This window comes from Zingiber officinale, unplaced genomic scaffold (genome assembly GCF_018446385.1).
Source record: "Zingiber officinale cultivar Zhangliang unplaced genomic scaffold, Zo_v1.1 ctg246, whole genome shotgun sequence".
Classification (NCBI taxonomy): Eukaryota; Viridiplantae; Streptophyta; class Magnoliopsida; order Zingiberales; family Zingiberaceae; genus Zingiber; species Zingiber officinale.
This window is the reverse complement of record NW_024589918.1, coordinates 1,198,736-1,219,268: the sequence shown is the minus strand read 5'-3', so window position 1 is coordinate 1,219,268 and position 20,533 is coordinate 1,198,736. Positions and strand designations below refer to the sequence as shown.

The 20,533-nt window shown below is 40.0% G+C and overlaps 1 protein-coding gene across 1 annotated transcript; it reads left to right on the top strand.

Moving 5' to 3' along the window:
- The first annotated feature begins 969 nt into the window (after positions 1–969).
- Positions 970–3,633, top strand: LOC122037230 (calcium-dependent protein kinase 5-like). The gene is made up of 5 exons (XM_042596671.1): positions 970–1,116; positions 1,834–1,949; positions 2,273–2,440; positions 3,023–3,247; positions 3,478–3,633. Exons 1-5 carry the CDS (start codon positions 1,068–1,070, stop codon positions 3,631–3,633), a joined length of 714 nt encoding a protein of 237 aa, XP_042452605.1. The 5' UTR covers positions 970–1,067.
- Positions 3,634–20,533: the final 16,900 nt, after the last annotated feature.

Genomic DNA, 20,533 nt, shown 5'->3' with positions numbered 1-20,533 from the left:
TACAAGAAAAACGTCATTCAACAACACTCAAACGACAACGGTTTTATACCAAACCGTTGTCTTTTTGCCTTTTAACAACGGTTTTAACAAAAACTGTTGTCTTTTAGTAATTTTTTTGGCCTATGACAACGGTTTTTAAAAACCGTTGTCTATTTATGTTTTTTTGGGGATACAACAACGGTTTTTAAAGGGTACGACAACAGTTTTTTAAAACTGTTGTCTATGTGCGCTTTTTTGGGATTACGACAACGGTTTTTAAAAACCGTTGTCTATTAAGTGTTGTTAAATGCAATTGTTTTTTCTTTCGCCACTTTTTCTCCTTCGTCATTTGTCTGTTTTACGCTTATTTTTTTCTGTCTCTTTCCCAAAACCCTACTCTTCGCCGACTCCTCCTCACCGCCCTCTTCGTCGCCTCCCTCCTCACCAGCCTCTTCATCGCCTTCTTCGCCGCCTCCCTCCACACCGCCCTCTTCGCCTCCTCCCTCCTCACCATCCTCTTCGCTGCCTCCTTCCTCGCCGCCTCAACTTTCGGCCTCGCCACCTCCTCCTCGCAGCCTCTACTTTCAGCCATCTTCACCGCCTCCTCCTCCTCAAGCCTCGACCTTTCTCGTCCTCCTCCTCCTCCTACTCCTCGTCTTCCTCTTTCTCCTCTCTCTGGGTTTGATAATTACTTAAAGTACATTGATTGATTGTTCCATCCATAGACTAGTCAGTTATCTTGAATGTGCTTTAGGTTAAATGGATCACAGATTTTCTCATGTTTCGAGTCTCGAATCCATGTTTACAGGTTTCATATGGCTCTCATTCTGTGCACAGGCTTCTCAGTTTACCGTTTCCATAGCCCTTGTATTAGTAGTAAAATATTTGCCAATTTTCTTCCCTCAGATTCAGTATTTCTTCTTCACCAAACCTTTATGCTTCATTTGATATTTTTGTTCAAATAATGTTTCTTGACCATTCTTTGAACACAGCAAGGAATTTTTGATGCAATTTTGAAGGGAGTCATTGATTTTGAATCAGATCCATGGCCGTTGATCTCAGACAGTGCCAAAGATCTCATAAGGAACATGCTATGTTCTAAACCTTCAGAACGCTTGACAGCCCATCAAGTACTATGTATGCTATTTGCCAATCACAAATTAACTAGTGTTTCTTATCGATACCTTAGTTCTATTATGAATAATTTTTTGTGGATTGTGGAGTATTATGAATACACAGCATGGCCTTAGTTTTCATTCTTTATACAGTGATTTTGTTGGCAACTTTTCGTATTAAAGCATTAGTGGATCTGCTCTAGATTAAAAGATTTAATTGTCATATGCCAGTTGCCGCTAACCTTTCACTAAGCAACAGCAATAGTATGGCTCATGTGAATGTATTACTAATTTTTAAATTGAATATAATCCAGTCATCATATATTAATAAATTTGGGCATCTGAAACTTCTTCAGCATGCATAAACTAGACTTTCTTTTTTTTCTTCTTGTGTTTAGTCACCTTTGTGTAGTTTTCACTTGACAAAAGGGCTACTGTACCTGTTTCTTGTGAGAATTAGGCATCAAAAGATTGGTAACTTTTGTCATCTGATATTCTGATTGGAGTTTTACATTTACATTTACAGAGTGCAGAACTGCAGATCTTAATTTCTTGTCTTGGTTTGAGTAGGAAAGTTTTAGTTTTGGAGTAAAAGTGTTAAAGGCTTATGCTTGCAAGAATCAAGACCTAGTTGATTAGTCTATGGATGTTATCTAATAAATTCAATTATATTATACATTCAAATTTAAGTAAAATGAGTGTTATCTTGGTTCTGTGCTTACTGTTTTTCTATGGTCAGGTCATCCTTGGATATGTGATCATGGAGTTGCTCCTGATCGAGCACTTGATCCGGCAGTTCTTTCTCGCCTCAAACAATTCTCTGCAATGAATAAGTTAAAGAAGATGGCTTTGCGAGTGAGTTCACAACCTAAAATTTTCGTGACCTTTATTATTGGGATGAAGTTTCTTGTTGATTCCCATAAAAGTTTGCTCTATTTTGCATTGCTAGATTATTCAAACTTTACTTTCACATTTATTAATTAATTTATTTGATTTAACACTGCCACAACCCCTCTTTTATGATTAAGTACACTGGATGGATAGATATTCCAAAATTTGAAGAAAAAGGAATTAGATTATTCACAAGGGCTTTTATTTTTATTATAAATATTTCCATGGATGCTCTGTACAAGCCTAATAATTTTAGATTGTGAAATAATTTCTCTATTTTCTATCAGGTTATAGCGGAAAGCCTTTCGGAGGAAGAGATTGCCGGATTAAGAGAAATGTTCAAGGCAATGGACACAGACAACAGTGGGTCAATTACCTTTGATGAGCTTAAAGCAGGTTTCAGAAGATATGGTTCGACTTTAAAGGATACAGAGATTCGTGATCTTATGGAAGCAGTAAGACAATGCTACCTTGAAAGGAATAGCACAATTTGATAATTACTTAAAGTACATTGATTGATTGTTCCATCCATAGACTAGTCAGTTATCTTGAATGTGCTTTAGGTTAAATGGATCACACATTTTCTCATGTTTCGAGTCTCGAATCCATGTTTACAGGTTTCATATGGCTCTCATTCTGTGCACAGGCTTCTCAGTTTACCGTTTCCATAGCCCTTGTATTAGTAGTAAAATATTTGCCAATTTTCTTCCCTCAGATTCAGTATTTCTTCTTCACCAAACCTTTCTGCTTCATTTGATATTTTTGTTCAAATAATGTTTCTTGACCATTCTTTTTCTTTTTGAACTTCTTCAGTGCAATTGTTCCATTCGAATAGAATTTACTTTTGAAGATCTAAACTTGTGCCCTCACTTTAATCCTCTTTTGGAGTTCATCTGAAATTATGGAGAGAACATCTTGAACTTTATAATGCTCGGTACATTCTATTTAAAGATACCTTTTGATATACGAAGACTATCGCTTGTAGATTAAAGAGAATCAAGTTTTGTGCTTCCTTTGACATGTTAAACTACTTTTAGGCAGATGTGGACAACAGCGGAACCATCGACTATGGTGAATTCATTGCTGCGACAGTACATCTCAACAAGCTAGAGCGCGAGGAACACTTGGCGGCGGCTTTTTCATACTTCGACAAGGATGGAAGTGGTTATATCACAGTTGACGAGCTTCAGCAAGCTTGCAAAGAGCATAATATGACTGATGCTTTTCTCGAAGACATCATTAAAGAAGTGGATCAGGATAATGTGAGTACTATATTACATGATCTACATGCAATTCTATAGAAATCTCATTCCTTATAAATTAACAGAAACCAAAATTAAGTATTCTTTTGTTCATCAGACCTTGCATGCTCCTACTTGATAAATTTTAGTCGCTAATTTTTCATGGCCCTGGCAACAAGCTTATAGTGAACATATGCTTCCAAATCTGGGTCTCAACACAAAAACTAACAGAAAGTGACTTGGTCTTTCAGGATGGTCGCATTGATTACGGTGAGTTTGTTGCTATGATGCAAAAGGGTACCATGGGATTGGGACTCGGTCGGCGGACAATGAGGAATAGTTTAAACAAAAGCATGAGGAATAGTTTAAACATAAGCATGAGGGATCACAAATACCGTTGCAGTTGAGTGTTGTTTCGTTCTTACTCGTCCTTGTAAATCGATACAATATGTCTCATTATTTACTTACATTTCTGTCTCTTCTCTTGCATGGGTTAGACAAAGGCCGATACTCCTACAAGTTCCACCGACTCTAAACCTGGGTAAGTTTCTTTTCTTATGCAGTGCTGTTTTTTGGCAATTGATTTTTTTTGGAAATTGCAAAGGATTCCTCATGTTGAGTTGTTATTTTCTAAATTCATTTGTGGATTGGAAGAGACGTAGGACAGGGAGTTGTTACTCATTATAATCTTGGCCCAATCTGGAACATTGTATTTATAATAACATCCACTGTCTAGTGTTTCCATGTCCCTTTTCCTTGTTGAAACTTTTATCCAGCAGGGCGCTAGTATTTTCTAACTCATATAAACATTTATTTGTTGAAGCTTCTGCTATTGTCAGAATTCTCGTTGATCAAAATCAATGGTATTTTGGTGCAAGTTACTCCAAGTATCTGTTGTCAGATTCATAAAGTGTTCTTATAATGTTGAAAGAAAAATTTATAATGTGGACGTAGGAAGTTTCAGAATATTTATTGAACTAGGGTGGAATCTGGAATTTAATTAAATGCATCATCATGTAGAGATGCTGATAAAGTGGACATGATTAGTCAGATCAGTAGAGCTTCTGGTGTGTACAATCGTTGTATGTCATATCTTAATTTGCCAACTTTATACTTATAAAATGTAAGATGGAGTATGCGCCAAAGGATGATATGTTTGCTTGTTTGTTGCTTTAGGCTTGTGAAGGGCATAAAGATACTGTCGCTTTACATTTGATTTCATCATGCCAGAAGTTTTTATTGTATGAACATGGAACATTAAAGTCCTTGAATGGCTAAGCACGCCAATGAATATTAAATTCTACAACAATTTTTGCAGTGTGATTGGTCCAATTGTTTTTGGACACAACAAAAACAACTAATGATCAACTAATGCTCTTCACTCTTCAGTCCTTACTAAAATGATTAAGATATTCTAAAGTTAGATTTCAGCCTGATGAAGAATATTCTTTGTGACTGTACAATAGTGCAAGCAGAGCAATTAAATGTGCTAGTTGTTGTAAGATTTTTACTGAAAATGTGTGATAATACATATAGTTTGTCAGGAGTAGGTTTATTTGCTAAAATCACTCATTTTACAATTTAACAACATTTAGGAAGTGCATTTCTCGGTGCTCTAGCATTATGTTTAGGCAAACTTATGGAATTAATTTCTTTTTTTTTATCTAACAGAAGTGTCAAGTAATTATCTTTGCAACCTTTTATTCTTGGACTTTCGTTTACAAAGCCGGTTAGCAATAAAGCTTATCAAGTGTTTAATTCTTTTAGTATTTATTTCTTGATTGACCATAAGTTATGATGTAGGTTATTGAGGACATGTCTATACAAGTCAATGTACCTGCTCTAGCAATGGAAGAGGTAAAAATATCTTTTGGAGTTGTCTTTTAGTTTATGGTAAAAACAGTTTCGAGTCACTGAAATACAATGGTTTTGCAGGTTGCTCCATTGGCCGTCTCAGATGTGGCTATGCTTGCCCCTGAGGAGATTTTTCATGGAAAAGGAAACATCAAAGAAGAGGCAGAGTTAACAAAAGAAGAGAGGAAAAGGAGACGGGCCAACCAGAAAAGAAGATTTCGAAGATTGAAAGGTATCCTTTATTCGCTTATATTTATGGTTCTGCTTATTTTCATGCTTGTCTACAATCTGTGCATAATGGTCAAAAAAATTAGTGGCGAACTTGTGACAGACATGATCCACCACTTAGAATTACATAGTTCTTGTGCACAGGATTGTATAATTTCATTCTGCTCTTTTTAGGTGTCCTCAAGAGTATTGGGAAGAATGCCAACAAGCTAAAAAAATGAAGAGACTTTAACAAATTAAGGAGCACTAGGAGCTGCAATCCCTCCTCTTCACCGACATCTAAGTAGAAAATCTTGTGTTATATTGTTCTACCTTTGTTTTAATAGTGTTATCATTTTGTTGGTTGCTTATGAAATTTTGTTGGTTGCTTATGAAATTTCTTCAGAATGTTATAAATATTATTTTTGAATGTTAGAAATTGTATATTAAATTTTATTTTGAAATTTAGTATTTTGAATGATTTATAATATTGGAAAATTGTGTATTAATTTTTTTATTTTTTCTAAAAGACAACGGTTTTTCACCGTTGTCGTAGATAGTTTAAAACTGTTGTTGAAGACCCTGTTATTAAAGGTAGACGCTCAAAGACAACGGTGAAAAACTGTTGTCTTTGAAGGAAAAGACAACAGTTTTTCACCGTTGTAAAAATGTTGTCTTTGCCTTCAAAGACAACGGTTAAAAACTGTTGTCTTTTGCCACCCCTTTTAACAACCGACCTTTAACAGCAGTTCAAAATGGCCTCGACAGCGGTGAAAAACGGTTATTGTTTGACTTTCTTGTAGTGAGCCCCAGCATGAGGCAGGCAGCTCAGTGCCTCCTCCAGACCTTGTGGAGGTAGTGGCTCAGTTACAGAAGCAACTTGCTGAACAGCAGCAGGAGATAGCCAATTTAAGGGCTAATCAGCAGATCACTCCCACTGTCACTCCAGAACCTAATTTAGCAACCCCAGTAGTGATAGAGGTTCCACCAGTCCAACCTGCAACACCAGTAGCCCCAGCAGCAGGGGCAATGAGGGAAGCCTATCTGATCGAGTGGCAGAAGATCAAGCCAGAGAATTTCTCAGGCACCAGTGAACCATGGGATGCTCAACCCTGGTTCAAAATATTGGAGAGTACGATGGAGCTTCTGGACTGGCCAGAATATGAGAAGGTGAAATGCGCCTCTTTCTGTCTGACAGGAGACGCACGTATGTGGTGGGAGAAAATTAAAGCGAAGCGCCCAGTGAATCAGATGACATGGGTTGACTTCGAGAGGGAATTCTTCGAGGAGTTTTTCCACATGCGGGTCACATACCGCCACTACGATGAGTTCACTGAATTTCGTCAGGGTAACCTTTCAGTTGAGGAGGCCATGATGAAATTCAACAGACTGGCTCGTCTATGCCCTGAACTAGTCAGCATTGAAAGAGAACGAGTCCGGCTGATGCTCAAGATGTTAAGGCCGGAAATAGAAATGAATGTGGCCAGCGGTGTCCGTAGGCCGCAAACTATAGAAGAACTAGTGAGCAGTGCTCTGACCACTGAGCATTATCAGAACAGCATCAAGCAGCAGAAGCAAGTCCTCTCCGAGTCCAAAGGCCAAGGAGGCTTAGGTACTCAAAAACACCAGGGCCACAGCTCCCACGGCTCTAACTGGAAAGGGAACTCCAGCCACAAACGCAAACCAGGGAGTTACCCAAAAGGAGGACTAGCTAGTAAACAGCCCAGCTATCCCAAGTGTTCCACTTGTGGAAAATTTCACCCAGGAGTTTGTCGCAAGGGCACACGGGGATGCTACGAATGTGGACAAGAGGGGCATATGGCTAAGCAATGCCCAAACAAGACCAGTTTTCCTCCACCACAGCCAATTCAGTACGAAGTCAAGCCAGCCCAGTTGCACCAGATGCAGGCCGTTTTAGATGGTCCACACATCAGTCAAGGCAGACTAGAAGCCCCCTCAGCCACAACGAACGCAAGGATCTATTCACTCACCAGAGAGGATGTCGCGAATGCCTCGACAGTTGTTACAGGTCAGATTAGTATTTTACAGCAAAGTGCAACTGTCTTATTCGATACTGGGGCAACCCATTCTTATATATCCAGGGCATTCGCTGAAAAGTTAGCAGTACCCCCAGAGGTATTCAGTGGTCAGTTTCTGACAACACTACCTTCGGGAGAAATTATGGCATCTACACACTGGCTTAGAGCAGTGCCAGTCATTATAGCAGACAGAGAGATTTTTTGGCGATCTGATAGTGCTAGATATGGCCGACTACGATGTCATCATGGGAATGGACTTTCTGATCAAGTACGGCGCCTCTATAGAGTGCCGTAAACAGAGAATTGTATTCCAACCCGAAGCAGGAGTGCAGTTTGGGTTCGTTGGAGAATCAAAGAGAAAGGCCAAGAAGTTTCTCTCAGCTCTGAAAGCACAGAAACTATTGGATTCAGGATATAGGGGATTCTTAGCACATATAGTCAGTACCAGACAAGACAAGGACCGAAAACTAGAGGAGGTCCGAGTCGTATGTGACTACCCAGCAGTCTTTCCTGAGGAGTTACCAGGCCTAGCACCAGATAGGGAGATAGAATTTGAGATAGAACTTATTCCTGGTACAAATCCCATCTCCAAAGCACCCTACCGCATGGCTCCAGCAGAACTGAAGGAACTTCATGAGCAACTACAGGAGCTGCACGACAAGGGCTTCATACGCTCTAGTCACTCACCATGGGGAGCACCTGTACTGTTCGTGAAGAAGAAGGACGGGAGCATGCGCCTGTGTATAGATTACAGAGCACTAAACCAAGTCACGATTAAGAACAGCTATCCTCTTCCCAGAATAGATGACCTGTTCGATCAGCTAAAGGGAGCAGCAGTGTTCTCTAAAATAGATCTCAGATCAGGATATCACCAGGTTAGTAAAGAAGGTGATATACCTAAGACAGCCTTCAGGACTAGATACAGACATTATGAGTTCGTAGTCATGCCCTTTAGTGTGACAAATGCTCCAGCTACTTTCATGGACCTCATGAACAGAGTATTCAGAGAATACTTAGATAAGTTCGTTATCGTATTCATCGATGGCATCCTTATCTATTCCAGAACTCAGGAAGAACACGCAGAGCACCTGAAGATAGTACTGCAGACCCTCCAGCAGAACCAGCTGTATGCCAAGTTCACGAAATGTGAATTCTGGCTCGATCAGGTAGCCTTCCTGGGTCACATTATCTCCAAGGATGGTATTATGGTAGACCCCAGTAAAATAGAAGCTGTGAGTAACTGGAAAAGACCCAAAAACGCCAGTGAGATCAGGAGCTTTTTGGGACTAGCAGGTTATTACAGAAAATTCGTAGAGGACTTCTCCAGGATAGCCTCCCCACTGACAGCTCTTACCAGAAAGAATAGAAAATTTCAGTGGACAGAGGACTGTGAGAACAGCTTCAGCGAGTATAAAAGGAGATTGGCCAGTGCACCTATTCTGACTCTACCAGAAAACACAGATAGCTTTGATATTTACAGTGACGCCTCTAAATTGGGACTAGGAGCAGTACTGATGCAAGAAGGTAAGGTAATTGCCTATGCCTCCAGACAACTCAAGGATTATGAGAGGAACTACCCTACTCATGACCTCGAGCTTGCAACAGTCGTGTTCGCTCTCAAAATTTGGAGACATTACTTGTATGGAGCTCAGTGTAGAGTGTATACAGATCATCAGAGCCTGAAGTACTTCTTTACTCAGAAGGATCTGAATATGCGACAGCGTAGATGGCTCGAACTGGTCAAAGATTATGATGTAGACATACTCTACCATCAAGGAAAAGCCAATAAGGTGGCAGATGCACTTAGCAGGAAGTCCAGCGTCACCTTACTATCACTAGCAGCCATGTCACCGCCCTTACAGAAGGAGATCACAGATTTCAATCTCGAACTTATAGTGGGACAGCTCTCTACTATGACATTAGAATCCACCTTGCTTGGTGACATCCAGACAGCTCAGGGACAAGATCCTGAAATTCAGAAAATCAAGCAAGGGTTAGCAGAATCAGAAAGTGGAGAGTTCAGAGTATCAGATAGTGGGGCATTATATTTTGGTGATAGACTTTGTGTTCCAGATCAGGAGGAACTACGGAGGAAGATCTTAGACGAGGCTCACGGAACTCCCTATGCGATGCATCCGGGTTCCACCAAGATGTATCAAGATGTAAAGAAATATTTTTGGTGGCCTGGGATGAAAAGAGACATCGCTAGATATGTTAGCACTTGTCTGACTTGCCAGAGAGTCAAGGCAGAACACTAAAGACCTGGAGGAGTTCTGTAGCCTATCCAGATCCCAGAATGGAAGTTGGAAGACATTTCTATGGACTTCATAGTGGGACTACCCAGAACCACGAATGGTTTTGATACCATCTGGGTAATAGTTGACAGGTTAACTAAATCAGCCCACTTCTTAGCTATCAGGATATCCTACTCCATGGAACAGCTAGCTCAGTTGTATCTCAAGGAGATCGTTAGACTGCATGGAGTCCCACGGACCATTATTTCAGACAGAGACAGTAGATTCACATCACACTTTTGGGAGTGTGTACAGTCAACATTGGGCACCAAGTTAAAATTTAGCACAACTTTCCATTCTCAGACAGATGGTCAGACGAAGCGAGTAAATCAGGTACTCGAAGATATGCTCCGAGCATGTGCCCTAGACTTCAAGGGAAGTTGGTGCAAATATCTGAGTTTAGCAGAATTTGCATACAACAACAGCTATCAGGCCACTATCGGTATGACACCCTATGAGGCTCTCTATGGGCGAAGGTGTAGATGTCCAATCTGCTGGTATGAGAGTGGTGAACAGAAGGAACTAGAACTTCAGACAGACCTAGTAGCAGACACCACGGCAGTTATACAGCAGATCCGCCAGAGGATAGAGACAGCTCAGAGCCGCCAGAAAAGCTATGCTGATACACAGCGCAGACCCTTAGAGTTTTCAGTTGGGGATTCAGTGTTCCTCAGAGTAGCTCCCATGAAGGGAGTAATGCGTTTTGGGAAGAAGGGCAAATTAAGTCCCAGATATGTGGGACCATACCTTATCACTAGAAGAGTGGGCAAGGTAGCATATGAGCTAGAGCTACCCCAGGAGATGTCAGCTATCCACAATGTATTTCATGTCTCTATGCTGAAGAAGCATATCCCAGATGCCACCCAGGTGATTGAGCCCAAGTTGGTACAAGTCTGCGAAGACCTCAGCTATGACAGTCAGCCTATTCAGATAATAGACCGAGCAGTTAAGAAATTGCGGAGTAAAGAAGTACCATTAGTAAAAGTTATTTGGCAAAGTCACACAGCAGAAGAGGCAACTTGGGAGACAGAAGCCAGTATGAGAGAGAAGTACCCAGAGTTATTTTAAGTTCGAGGACGAATATTTTATAAGGTATTGGGGATTGTAACGCCCGAAAATTTCCAAATAAATTATTAGAAATATTCTATTATTTTCCGGGAATTTTAGGATATTTTTATGGAATTTTTAGAGTAGCGGAGGTAGCAAAAACAAATAGAAACGTAAAATGGTCTAGGCGGGAATTGAACCCGAGACCTATGGGCCCTATGCCTTATAGAGGACTCTAATAACCAAGTGAACCCAGCAGGGCCGTGCTGAAAGAAGAGGGAACCAATTATATTAATATTTAAGTTGGCCGAATTAACCACTTAATATAAATAGGAAACTTAAGTGGGGATTGGTTTTACATGTTTCGGAAACTCCTCCTCAACCCTCACGCCACCCCCTCCTCTTCCTCACCTCACGGCACACCAAGGCCCCGAGAGACCTAGGGTTTCACTCCTAGAGACGTAAGGGCACCTTCCGGCAACAACTCCGACACGAGGACGCTCTTCTCCGCGAGAGGAACACGTAGACGCGAGGAGATCAACGAAGGGATCTTCTCCACCGGAAACCTAGCGTTTAGATTTGTAAGAAACTCCGAGCAGGAGGTAAGAAACCCCTCACTTGCAGTATAAGTAGCTCTTTTCGAGGTTTTAGACATTAGTTTAGTCGTATGCAGAATTTTAGTATGTAGGGTGTGAACTATTGCACACCATATGTTTGATAAAATGTGTAGCCTAGTTAAGTACTATCACAGGCATTTTAATAGCTCAGTAAATGCAATAGAAGCATTTTTATAGCATGTTCAGTTTTATTACAACTTTTATCGGACTACGGTCCAATGGGTAGGCTCCCACAGTCGCCTCTAGGTTCAGACAACCTAGCTCTAGGTTCAGATAACCTAGAAATAGCAAGATAAGAAAAATTCAGCTATAACCAGTATTTTATTTTCAGTAGTGGCACTGTACTGGACTAGATGTCCATTGGGTTGGGCTCCCATAGTCGTCCTTTGGTTTAGATAACCTAGTAAGCCCTACTAGATTCAGAATTTGTAACCCCAGGTTTAATTAGGGATGCACGCACAGCAAGTACAGTTGTCGGGCCCATCAGCAGCATGATTATGTATTTTTATCTATTTATGATAAATAGTTTTCAAACTTCACGAATTAGTTATGTGAATGCCGTGCAGCTTTAGCATTAGTTTGATATTAGTTCAGCTCAGCTTTCATTTCAGTTTAGTTTTCTTATGGATTCACATTATAGTTCTATGCTTAGTTTTGAATGTCATGTATTGTATGTGATTATGTCATGTTTTAGAATCCATGTTTAGTAATGTCAGCATATATTTCAAATAGCATGTTTTAAAAGCATAAATTGCATCGAATGCATGTTTTGTGAGATAGATGGTTTCTTACTAAGCGTAAGCTTACAGATACTTCTTTTCCTTATACTGCAGATAAAGATAAAGGAAAGATGGACTAGCGGAGGCTGGAGGACAATGCTACAAAGATGTGTGTGGGCAGGAACTTGGAATGAAGACCCTTGGGAACTAGCAAATTTAAAGAATTAGAACCTTTTGTTCTTTTAATGTTTATGCGCTTTTCGTATGTTTAAGAATGTTGAATTGTGAAACCATGCTTATGCCATGCCTAGGACACTAGCTAGCTCATTGATGAGTAGTAAATCATGCATAATGTTAGTGAAGACTAATTACTATGTTCTCTAGGCATTTTAGGTTTATTATATTGAGTTGTGTATGACCGGGCTCTGAAATCAGAGTTCTGCAGTGAAATTAGAAACTCCAATCGATCGATCAATCGATTGGTGGGACCTCAATCGATCGATTGATCGATTGAGAGCTGATTTCTGCGAACAGTAAGCTCTGGAATCGATCACTGGATCGACCGGGGAATTAGCCTCGCGAACAGAGAGCTTCTGAATCGATCGCTGGATCGATTGGTAAGTATGGATCGATCAGTCGATCGATCCAAAATATTACCCCGTGCACAGTAGCGCGCTGAATCGATCAATGGATCGATTAGTCAGGACGGATCGATCAGCCGATCGATCCAGAATCTTGTCCATGCACAGTAGCACGCTGAATGATCAGTGGATCGATCAGATGACTCCAATCGATCAGCTGATCGATTGGAGTGTAGGATTTCAGCTGGGAGGGTCTCAATTCAGTCTTTTGAGCAAATAGAAAGTATGGGTTCCTTCCCTAGTGTATGTATGTCAATGGAAAGGTCTTTGAACCTAATCTTACAGGCTGTAATAGTCACTAGCAGAGTAAGATTTTATTCAGCTCAGATTTTCGCACCTTATAGTTTAACATAGCATAATGTGACGATCCAGCCTTACAGCTTAGCCAGTAGGAGGCGGGTCGTTACAAAGATAGTAATAAAAATTAAACTTAACAGAAATAAAGAAAAAAAATCAATGATTTACTTGGTTACAAACAAGACGGTTGTTAATCCAAGACAGAAGAAAAGCGCTCTGAAAAGATCTTCTTCTCTAAAGGTGGAGAAGCCTTTTACACAATGAAAAGCTCAGTCAAGTTGCTAGGAATGACTACAGAGTTGAAGACTTGAATCAATTGATAATTCCTATCTCCAGGGGTCTTTTTATAGCCCTTGAAAAGTCTTTCCCGAAGGCCCAAGGTGCCTCCAACAGAGGTCCAAGGCGTCACCAAGTGAGTGATCGGATAGAACTCTATCCGAATGCAAACGGTCAGTTTGACCCGCTTGAAGGCGCCTTCAACAAGGACTGAAGGCGCCTTCAAGCTGGAGGCGCCTCCAATGCCTGATGGAGGCGCCTCCAAGCCGGCAGCTTTTCCAGCTTGCTTCTTTGCTTTGACTTCTGAAGTTCTGTTCTTTTGGGTGATTCCGGCCAATCGAAATATGGCTCACCCAAACCCAATTTTCGGCCTTCTCCTCGAGCAGTCTTCCGTCTCGGCTTTACGTCCCTCGAACGCCATGCACGTTCTTCTCGTCCACCGATGTACTCTTCTACAACTCTCTCATCCTTCGGATGCACCGAGTCTGTCGGCTCCCTTCCCGTGTCGTCCTTCTCACTAGCTGCGTATTCCGCTCGACTTCCTGCGCTCCTGAGCTCCTACACACTCAGATACAAGGATCAAACACAAAGCAGGACCTAATCAACTTTGTTGATTACATCAAAATAACTACGGGGTCTAACAATCTCCCCATTTTTGATGTGTATCAATCCAAGTTCAAGTTAGGGTAAAAATAGACAAATAGTAATTTTAAAGAAAATTACTAAACTAACATATTAAGCATTAATTTGTAATAAATAAAATTGTGACTATTTAATTTAGAGTTAAACAGAATTTTTTCAAAAATATTGTTAAAACTCAAAGATATGAAAAAAATTCTTTCTCCCTAAACTTGTACAAAAACTCAAAGATTTGAAAAAAAAAATCTTTCCCCCTAAACTTGTACCTTTTCTCTCCCCCTTTGACCACAGCAAAAACGGGATAATAATAAGAGAATATGATATTTAAAAAATATTTAGCCAATTCTTAAGTTAGAAAAAATTCTGAGCAAAATGAATTTTTAGAATTTCCAGAAGAAAAATTTCTAAGTAAACTGAGTTTTTAGAATTTTGAAAAAATTTCTAAGTGAAATGACAAAAAAAAAATTCTAAGTTAAAAATTTTGAAGATTTTCAAAGATTATATTTGAAAGACTTTCAAAGCATTATTTAATTCTAGTTTAATACTTTTTCAGAAAGTTAATTAAACATTTTATTTCAATATTTTAGCTTCCAGGTCGTGGCGAGGCATTTGGTCTTCTTGGTTATTGGAGCAACAACCACTTTCTTAGACAAAGCTTCATAGAGAAATTTTAACGTTTAATTTTCTTACTGGAAGCTTTAATAATAAAAGAAATTTAGTCTAATAAAGCTTTTGGAGCTCAATAGAGGTTCCTTCCTACTGGATTAATCAGAAACTTAGGGGGTATATAATTCTTGGGAATTTTCCTAAGTTGACCTTGATGATGTTTAACATACCAATTCAATTTCCCAAAGATTCTTAATTTGGATTTTTGGAAAAACATTTGAACATGCGACACATTTCAATTTTTTAATTTGTATTTTCAAATCATCATTTTCAGAGTTCAATTTATCTATGATACTATTTAATTCAACATTCTCTTTTTTAACTTAAATAGATCTTTAGAAAGAGACTTAATAAATTGAAAGGACTGAGTAGGGTTTAGACTACATACCTTACTTACCTCACTTGGTGATACTCCCCCTTCATCTTTGTTTTCTTCTTCTGATGATCCTCCCCCTTCATCTATGTTCATTTCTGAGCTTGACTCTTCGGGAAGATGGTTAGCCATCATCGCTAATCCGGAGAAGGCTTCGACATTTGATTCGGAAGAAGACGAATCTGACCAAGTGGCCTTCAAATTCTTGTGCTTGGAGGATTCTGATTTCTTGTACTGTCTTTTCCTTCTCTTTCTCCTTTTTCTTTAATTTTGGGGAGACATCCTTGATGTGCCCTTCTTCGTTGCAGTTGTAGCAATGAATCGTTCTTCTCTTTCGCTCATGCCTCTTTGTCTACGATATAAATTTATTAGAATTAAAAAACTTATTGAAACGCTTTACCAGTAGTGCCGCTTCCGATTGGTCGATTGAAGCTTCGGAGTCAGAATCATTTGTTCTTGCCTTTAAGGTAATGTTCTGACTTGTTTTCTCCACTTTATTGGGATCTGCAATCCGAGATTCGTGAAGTTCAAAAGTTAAAAATAAATTTTCTAAAGTACTTACCTCGAAGTCCTTAGAGATGTAGTACACATCTACTAAGGAAGCCCACTCGGGAGTTCTCGGGAAGGCGTTGAGCGCATACCGGATCGAGTCCCGGTTCGTTACTTCTTCTCCAAGGTTGGTTAGTTGAGTTATTACTTCCTTAATCCTTGCTTGGAGTTGTGCTACCTTCTCTCCGTTGTTCATCCGAAGATTCGTTAACTGAGTCCAGAGGATGTCGCGCCTCGCTAGCTTTGCTTCTGAGGTACCTTCGTGAAGCTCCAAGAATTTTTCCCAGAGGTCTTTGGCGGAGGCGTAGCTTCTGATCCGACTTACCTCTTGTGGTGGCAGCACGCTAAGCAGGTGAAACTCTGCCTTTCCGTTGGCGACAAACTTGGCTTGCTCCTTCTTGCTCCACTGATGCTCTTCTTTGTCTTTCAGAACTTCAAAACCATATTTCATAGTTAGTAAAATATCGAAGTCGGTTTTAAAAAATACCTCCATCCAGCTTTCCATGTCACAAAGTCTCCGTTGAATTTCGGAGGATGAATATTCGCTCCGACCATCATTTTGATCGTTGTGCTTCAGTAGGCAGTTAGTCCTTCTGAGGCGGTCTGGCTCTAATACCAATTGTAGGTGCAGCGGAGGCCGACAAGAGGGGGGTGAATTGCCTGAAAAAAATAAAGTATATACCCTCCTCGTCTTTCAACTCAAAAAGATAGCAACAAAAATTAAACTTAACAGAAATAAATAAAAAGAACTCAGCAATTTACTTGGTTACAACCAAGACGATTGTTAATCTAAGGCAGAAGAAAATCGCTCTGAAAAGATCTCCTTCTCTGAAGGCGGAGAAGCATTTTACACAATGAAAAACTCAGTCAAGTTGCTAGGAATGACTACAGAGTTGAAGACTTGAATCAAATGATAATTCCTAGCTCTAGGGTTCTTTTTATAGCCCCTGAAAAGTCTATCCCGAAGGTCCAAGGTGCCTACAACAGAGGTCCAAGGCGCCTCCAAGTGAGTGATCGGATAGAACGCTATCTGAATGCAAACGGTCAGTTTGACCTGGTTGAAGGCACCTTCAACAAGGACTGAAGGCGCCTTCAAGCTGGATGCGCCTCTAATGCCTGATGGAGGCGCCTCCAAGCTGGTAGCTTTTCTAGCTTGCGTCTTTGCTTCAACTTCCGAAGTTTCGTTCTTTTGGGTGATTCCGGCCAACCGAAATAGGGCTCACCCGAACCCAATTTCTGGCCTTCTCCTCGAGTAGTCTTCCGTCCCGGCTTTACGTCCCTCGAACGCCGTGCATGTTCTTCTCGCCCACCGGTGTACTCTTCCTCAGCTCTCTCGTCTTTCGGATGCATCGAACCCGTCAGCTTCCTTCCCGTGTCATCCTTCTCACTAGCTTCATCTTCCGCTCGACTTCCTGCGCTCCTAAACTCCTGCACACTCAGACACAGGAATCAAACACAAACAGGACCTAACTAACTTGGTTGATCACATCAAAACAATTACGGGGTCTAACACTAACATGAGCTGCCTCTTGGTAAGTCCTATTTATAACAGCTAAAGGAATTATAGCACCACTACAAGAAAAATGTCATTCAACAACACTCAAACGACAACGGTTTTATACCAAACCGTTGTCTTTTTGCCTTTTAACAACGGTTTTAACCAAAACCGTTGTCTTTTAGCAATTTTTTTGGCCTACGACAACGATTTTTAAAAACCGTTGTCTATTTATGTTTTTTTAAGACTACGACAACGGTTTTTAAATGCTACAACAATAGTTTTTGAAAACTGTTGTCTATGTGCGCTTTTTTTTGGGATTACGACAACAGTTTTTAAAAGCCGTTGTCTTAAGTGATGTTGAATACTGGTGTTTTTTTTCCTTCGCCGTTTTTTCCCCTTCGCTAATTTTTGCCCCGCTTTTTTTCTTTCCCTCTCCCCGAAAGTTTTTTGCCGCCGCATTCCACCCTTTTATCTTCTCAATCCGTCCCTCTTTTCTCTTTTCTCACAATCTCTCGCTCACCGGAGTCGCATAGGAGCAGCAGCAGTCCACGAGTCCATTAAGGACGCCCTCACCGGCAAGACCTCCGACATGAAATCCACTAACAGTAAGTGTCCTCTACTTCTTCCTCCTTCCTCCTGCATCTTCTCGTCAAAAACCCTAGATACTCCTGCATCTTCTCGACGTCTGCGGTACTCTGGGCTCGCCCTCTTCGCATTCCTCTATATAAAGCCCCTTCTATCGTCTTCTTGCTCCACACTCTTCTTCTTCGCCTCCGCGAAGGCTCCCCGTGCCACAAATCCTGGTCATCGAACCCTAATCCTCCTCTTATCCCGTTTCTTTCCTGATTCTGCCAGACTCTTGGAGGAGCGAGACGTGATAATGGGAAAGAGAGCGGAGGAGCTCGATATCGATAATCTATTGGATGAGATTCCCCATCTTCGTCATCGTGGTGTCCTCGATAGACCCGACGGTGCCGCTTTCCGCATCGCCGATGAGTTGCCGACGTCGGTCCTCCATGGGGATGGCGGTGGGTGTATCTGGTCTGAGGGGGTTCTGAGCTCGTTAGCGGAGCGTTCGCTTCCGTTGGAGGAGACCCTCCTGCTCCAAAACCTTCGCAATGTCCGTCTCGGCGCCGACCGAAATGGACCGATCGATCGTTCCCTGCCCCATACCAACCATCACCGAGTGGGTTGTTTGTTTGGCTCTTCGCTCGACTCTTTTGGACGAGATTCTTTGGTAAATGGGAATGGGAACGCGTCTCTGCCTCAAATCCGGCAGCGTTATCCTGGAGTTGTAAACTTGTTTGGGAATCCCTCTTTTGGAACAAGAGAGTTGAAAATTGGTCAAGTTTCGCGACCAAATACCCCTTTCCAGGGAAACGATTCTGGCAATTTTAGTCAATCTGGTAATGGGTCTTATCCAATATCTGATATGTTATTTCACTCACAGATGATTAGAGGAGAACCTTTCTTGGTTTCTGGCGATCAGCTAATGACAATGGCACGGAAGATCTCTAAGGGAGACTCAATTCCTCGGCAATTGGGGGGCTTCATTCCCCAAGGAACCAAAGGATTGTTCAGGGAACCATTACAAAGTGTCTCAGCTTTATGAGTAAAGAACAAATATATTGCCTTGCTAAAGACCAGCACGGATGCCGGTTATTGCAGCAGCAGCTTGATGAAGGAAAGGATCAGGTTGATACAATTTTCAATGGCATCATTGAACGTGCAGTCGATCTCATGGTCGATCCCTCCGCATCATTGAATATAGCCTCCTGCTCTATTCCAGCTTTTGGTATATCAAGTTTAAAGATTTTTAAGAGCTCGATTTCAACCTCTAGTGTGAAATTGCATATGGGTTTCGTGAGGTATACAGGCTGCCAAAATGGGAATTTTACCTACTTCGATTTAAATCTATTCACTGCAATGTTTTAGCTCATGATCAAAGTAAACTTAAAGGATTAATCCAGAGCCTATGGGAACTTTCTGAATTCATTTTATTTAAGGTATTCTTTCCTTTAATGGTCATCCCTTTAGTTTTCTTTGTATCAGTATATTGTTATGTTACATATCTTTTTTTTGTGGGAATACTGAAGCTAGTTACATGATTATCTGTCATAATTGCAAATAAAACTAAATTTTTATGTTTGGGGTGTTTTCTGTTGTCAGTCTTATTATTGGGGTACTTTCTGAATTATTTTTAGAGTTCAACCATGTGGAAGGAAAATGCATTTGGTAAATATATATACAACACGACAGAATATGTTGCAATTATGCTTGTCTACAGAGATTTTCAGTTTATTTGTATTTCTTATATTCTCTGTATTATTATTCCTATATTCTCTGTATCACTTATTTATTTTTTATTTTTCTGCCAAGTTACTTTATAATATTTTATTGTTACTTTTTGTGGTGGGACTTTCCGTTCCCAGATGCAATCAACAGACGAAACCAATGAAGGCAAGAAAATATTTTATACTCTATTTCTTACAAAATAGACAAATATTTCTTCACCAATCGTTACAAAGATAACAATTGAAAGTTGTAACTATCTGATTGATAAGTCCTAGGCTATGTGGTTGAGTTCAAGTGATCATTGAAGCATTTTCAATGTTTCATTATATTAATGTTCAAGCTACATAGTAATTTGCATGCCTAGATGTTAAGCCTACCTTGGGCTAGACTGATCTTTGATCTTTAGTATTTTTATATTTCATTCCTGTATTTTGTAATACCTTTTATGCATAGATCTTGATCTATACAACTTTTTATTGGTATGTTAAAAACATTTTGCTCAATTCATTTTTTTCCAATTAGCGTAAATTAAATTCCTTGACGTTTGCAATTGTTGCACCCATTTCATAATTGATGAAATTAATTGTTTTGTTTAAAGCAAATTTTTATTAGATGTTGTCATTTTTCCCTGGTTATTATTCAATTCTTTTTTTTAATGCATCTGTTGTAGTGATGTGGAGATGAACATTATGTTGGAGAGCTCCTTGAATGCAAAGGAGAAAATAATCTCTGAGTTGAATATGGAGCTTCATAACATGGAATCCACATTATTAAAGGGGAGGGAGCAGCATTTGAATGAGATAAAGAAGTTGAATGCACTAATCAATGAAAAGGTTTCAGTTCTTTGTTTATACCTAATTTTTTATACGATAACTGATATGAAGTATAAGTTGCAACATTTTGGCATTTGAGATGACCAACAATTATAGTTCAATTAAAATTTTATCACAATTTCTCGGCACAACAATATGATCTTGGACATGTTTAAAGCTATCACATCCTTTATTAACACAATTAGATTTGATAAAATAGCAATGCTTACAGTTCCTAATCTCTATATCTCTATTTTCTTGCAGGATAGTGCTCTTTTGGAGATAAGAAGAGAACTTCAAGAAAGACCAACCACAAGATTAGTTGATGATCTGCGTAAAAAAGTTAAAATTCTTCAGGTCCATAAAATGCAATTGACCATTGGATTCACCTTCCTAACATTTGTGCACATGCATTCTTCTTTTGGATTCCTTTATACTGTTTGATATTGCATACTCAAGAGCCACGCTTAAACAATTTTGCAAT

Coding starts and splice junctions, on each gene's coding strand:
- LOC122037230 (XM_042596671.1), top strand. CDS start 1,068: ATGCTATGTTCTAAACCTTCAGAACGCTTGACAGCCCATCAAGTACTA. Junction 1,950..2,272: donor TAAAGAAGATGGCTTTGCGA/GTGAGTTCACAA, acceptor ATTTTCTATCAG/GTTATAGCGGAAAGCCTTTC. Junction 3,248..3,477: donor AAGAAGTGGATCAGGATAAT/GTGAGTACTATA, acceptor TTGGTCTTTCAG/GATGGTCGCATTGATTACGG.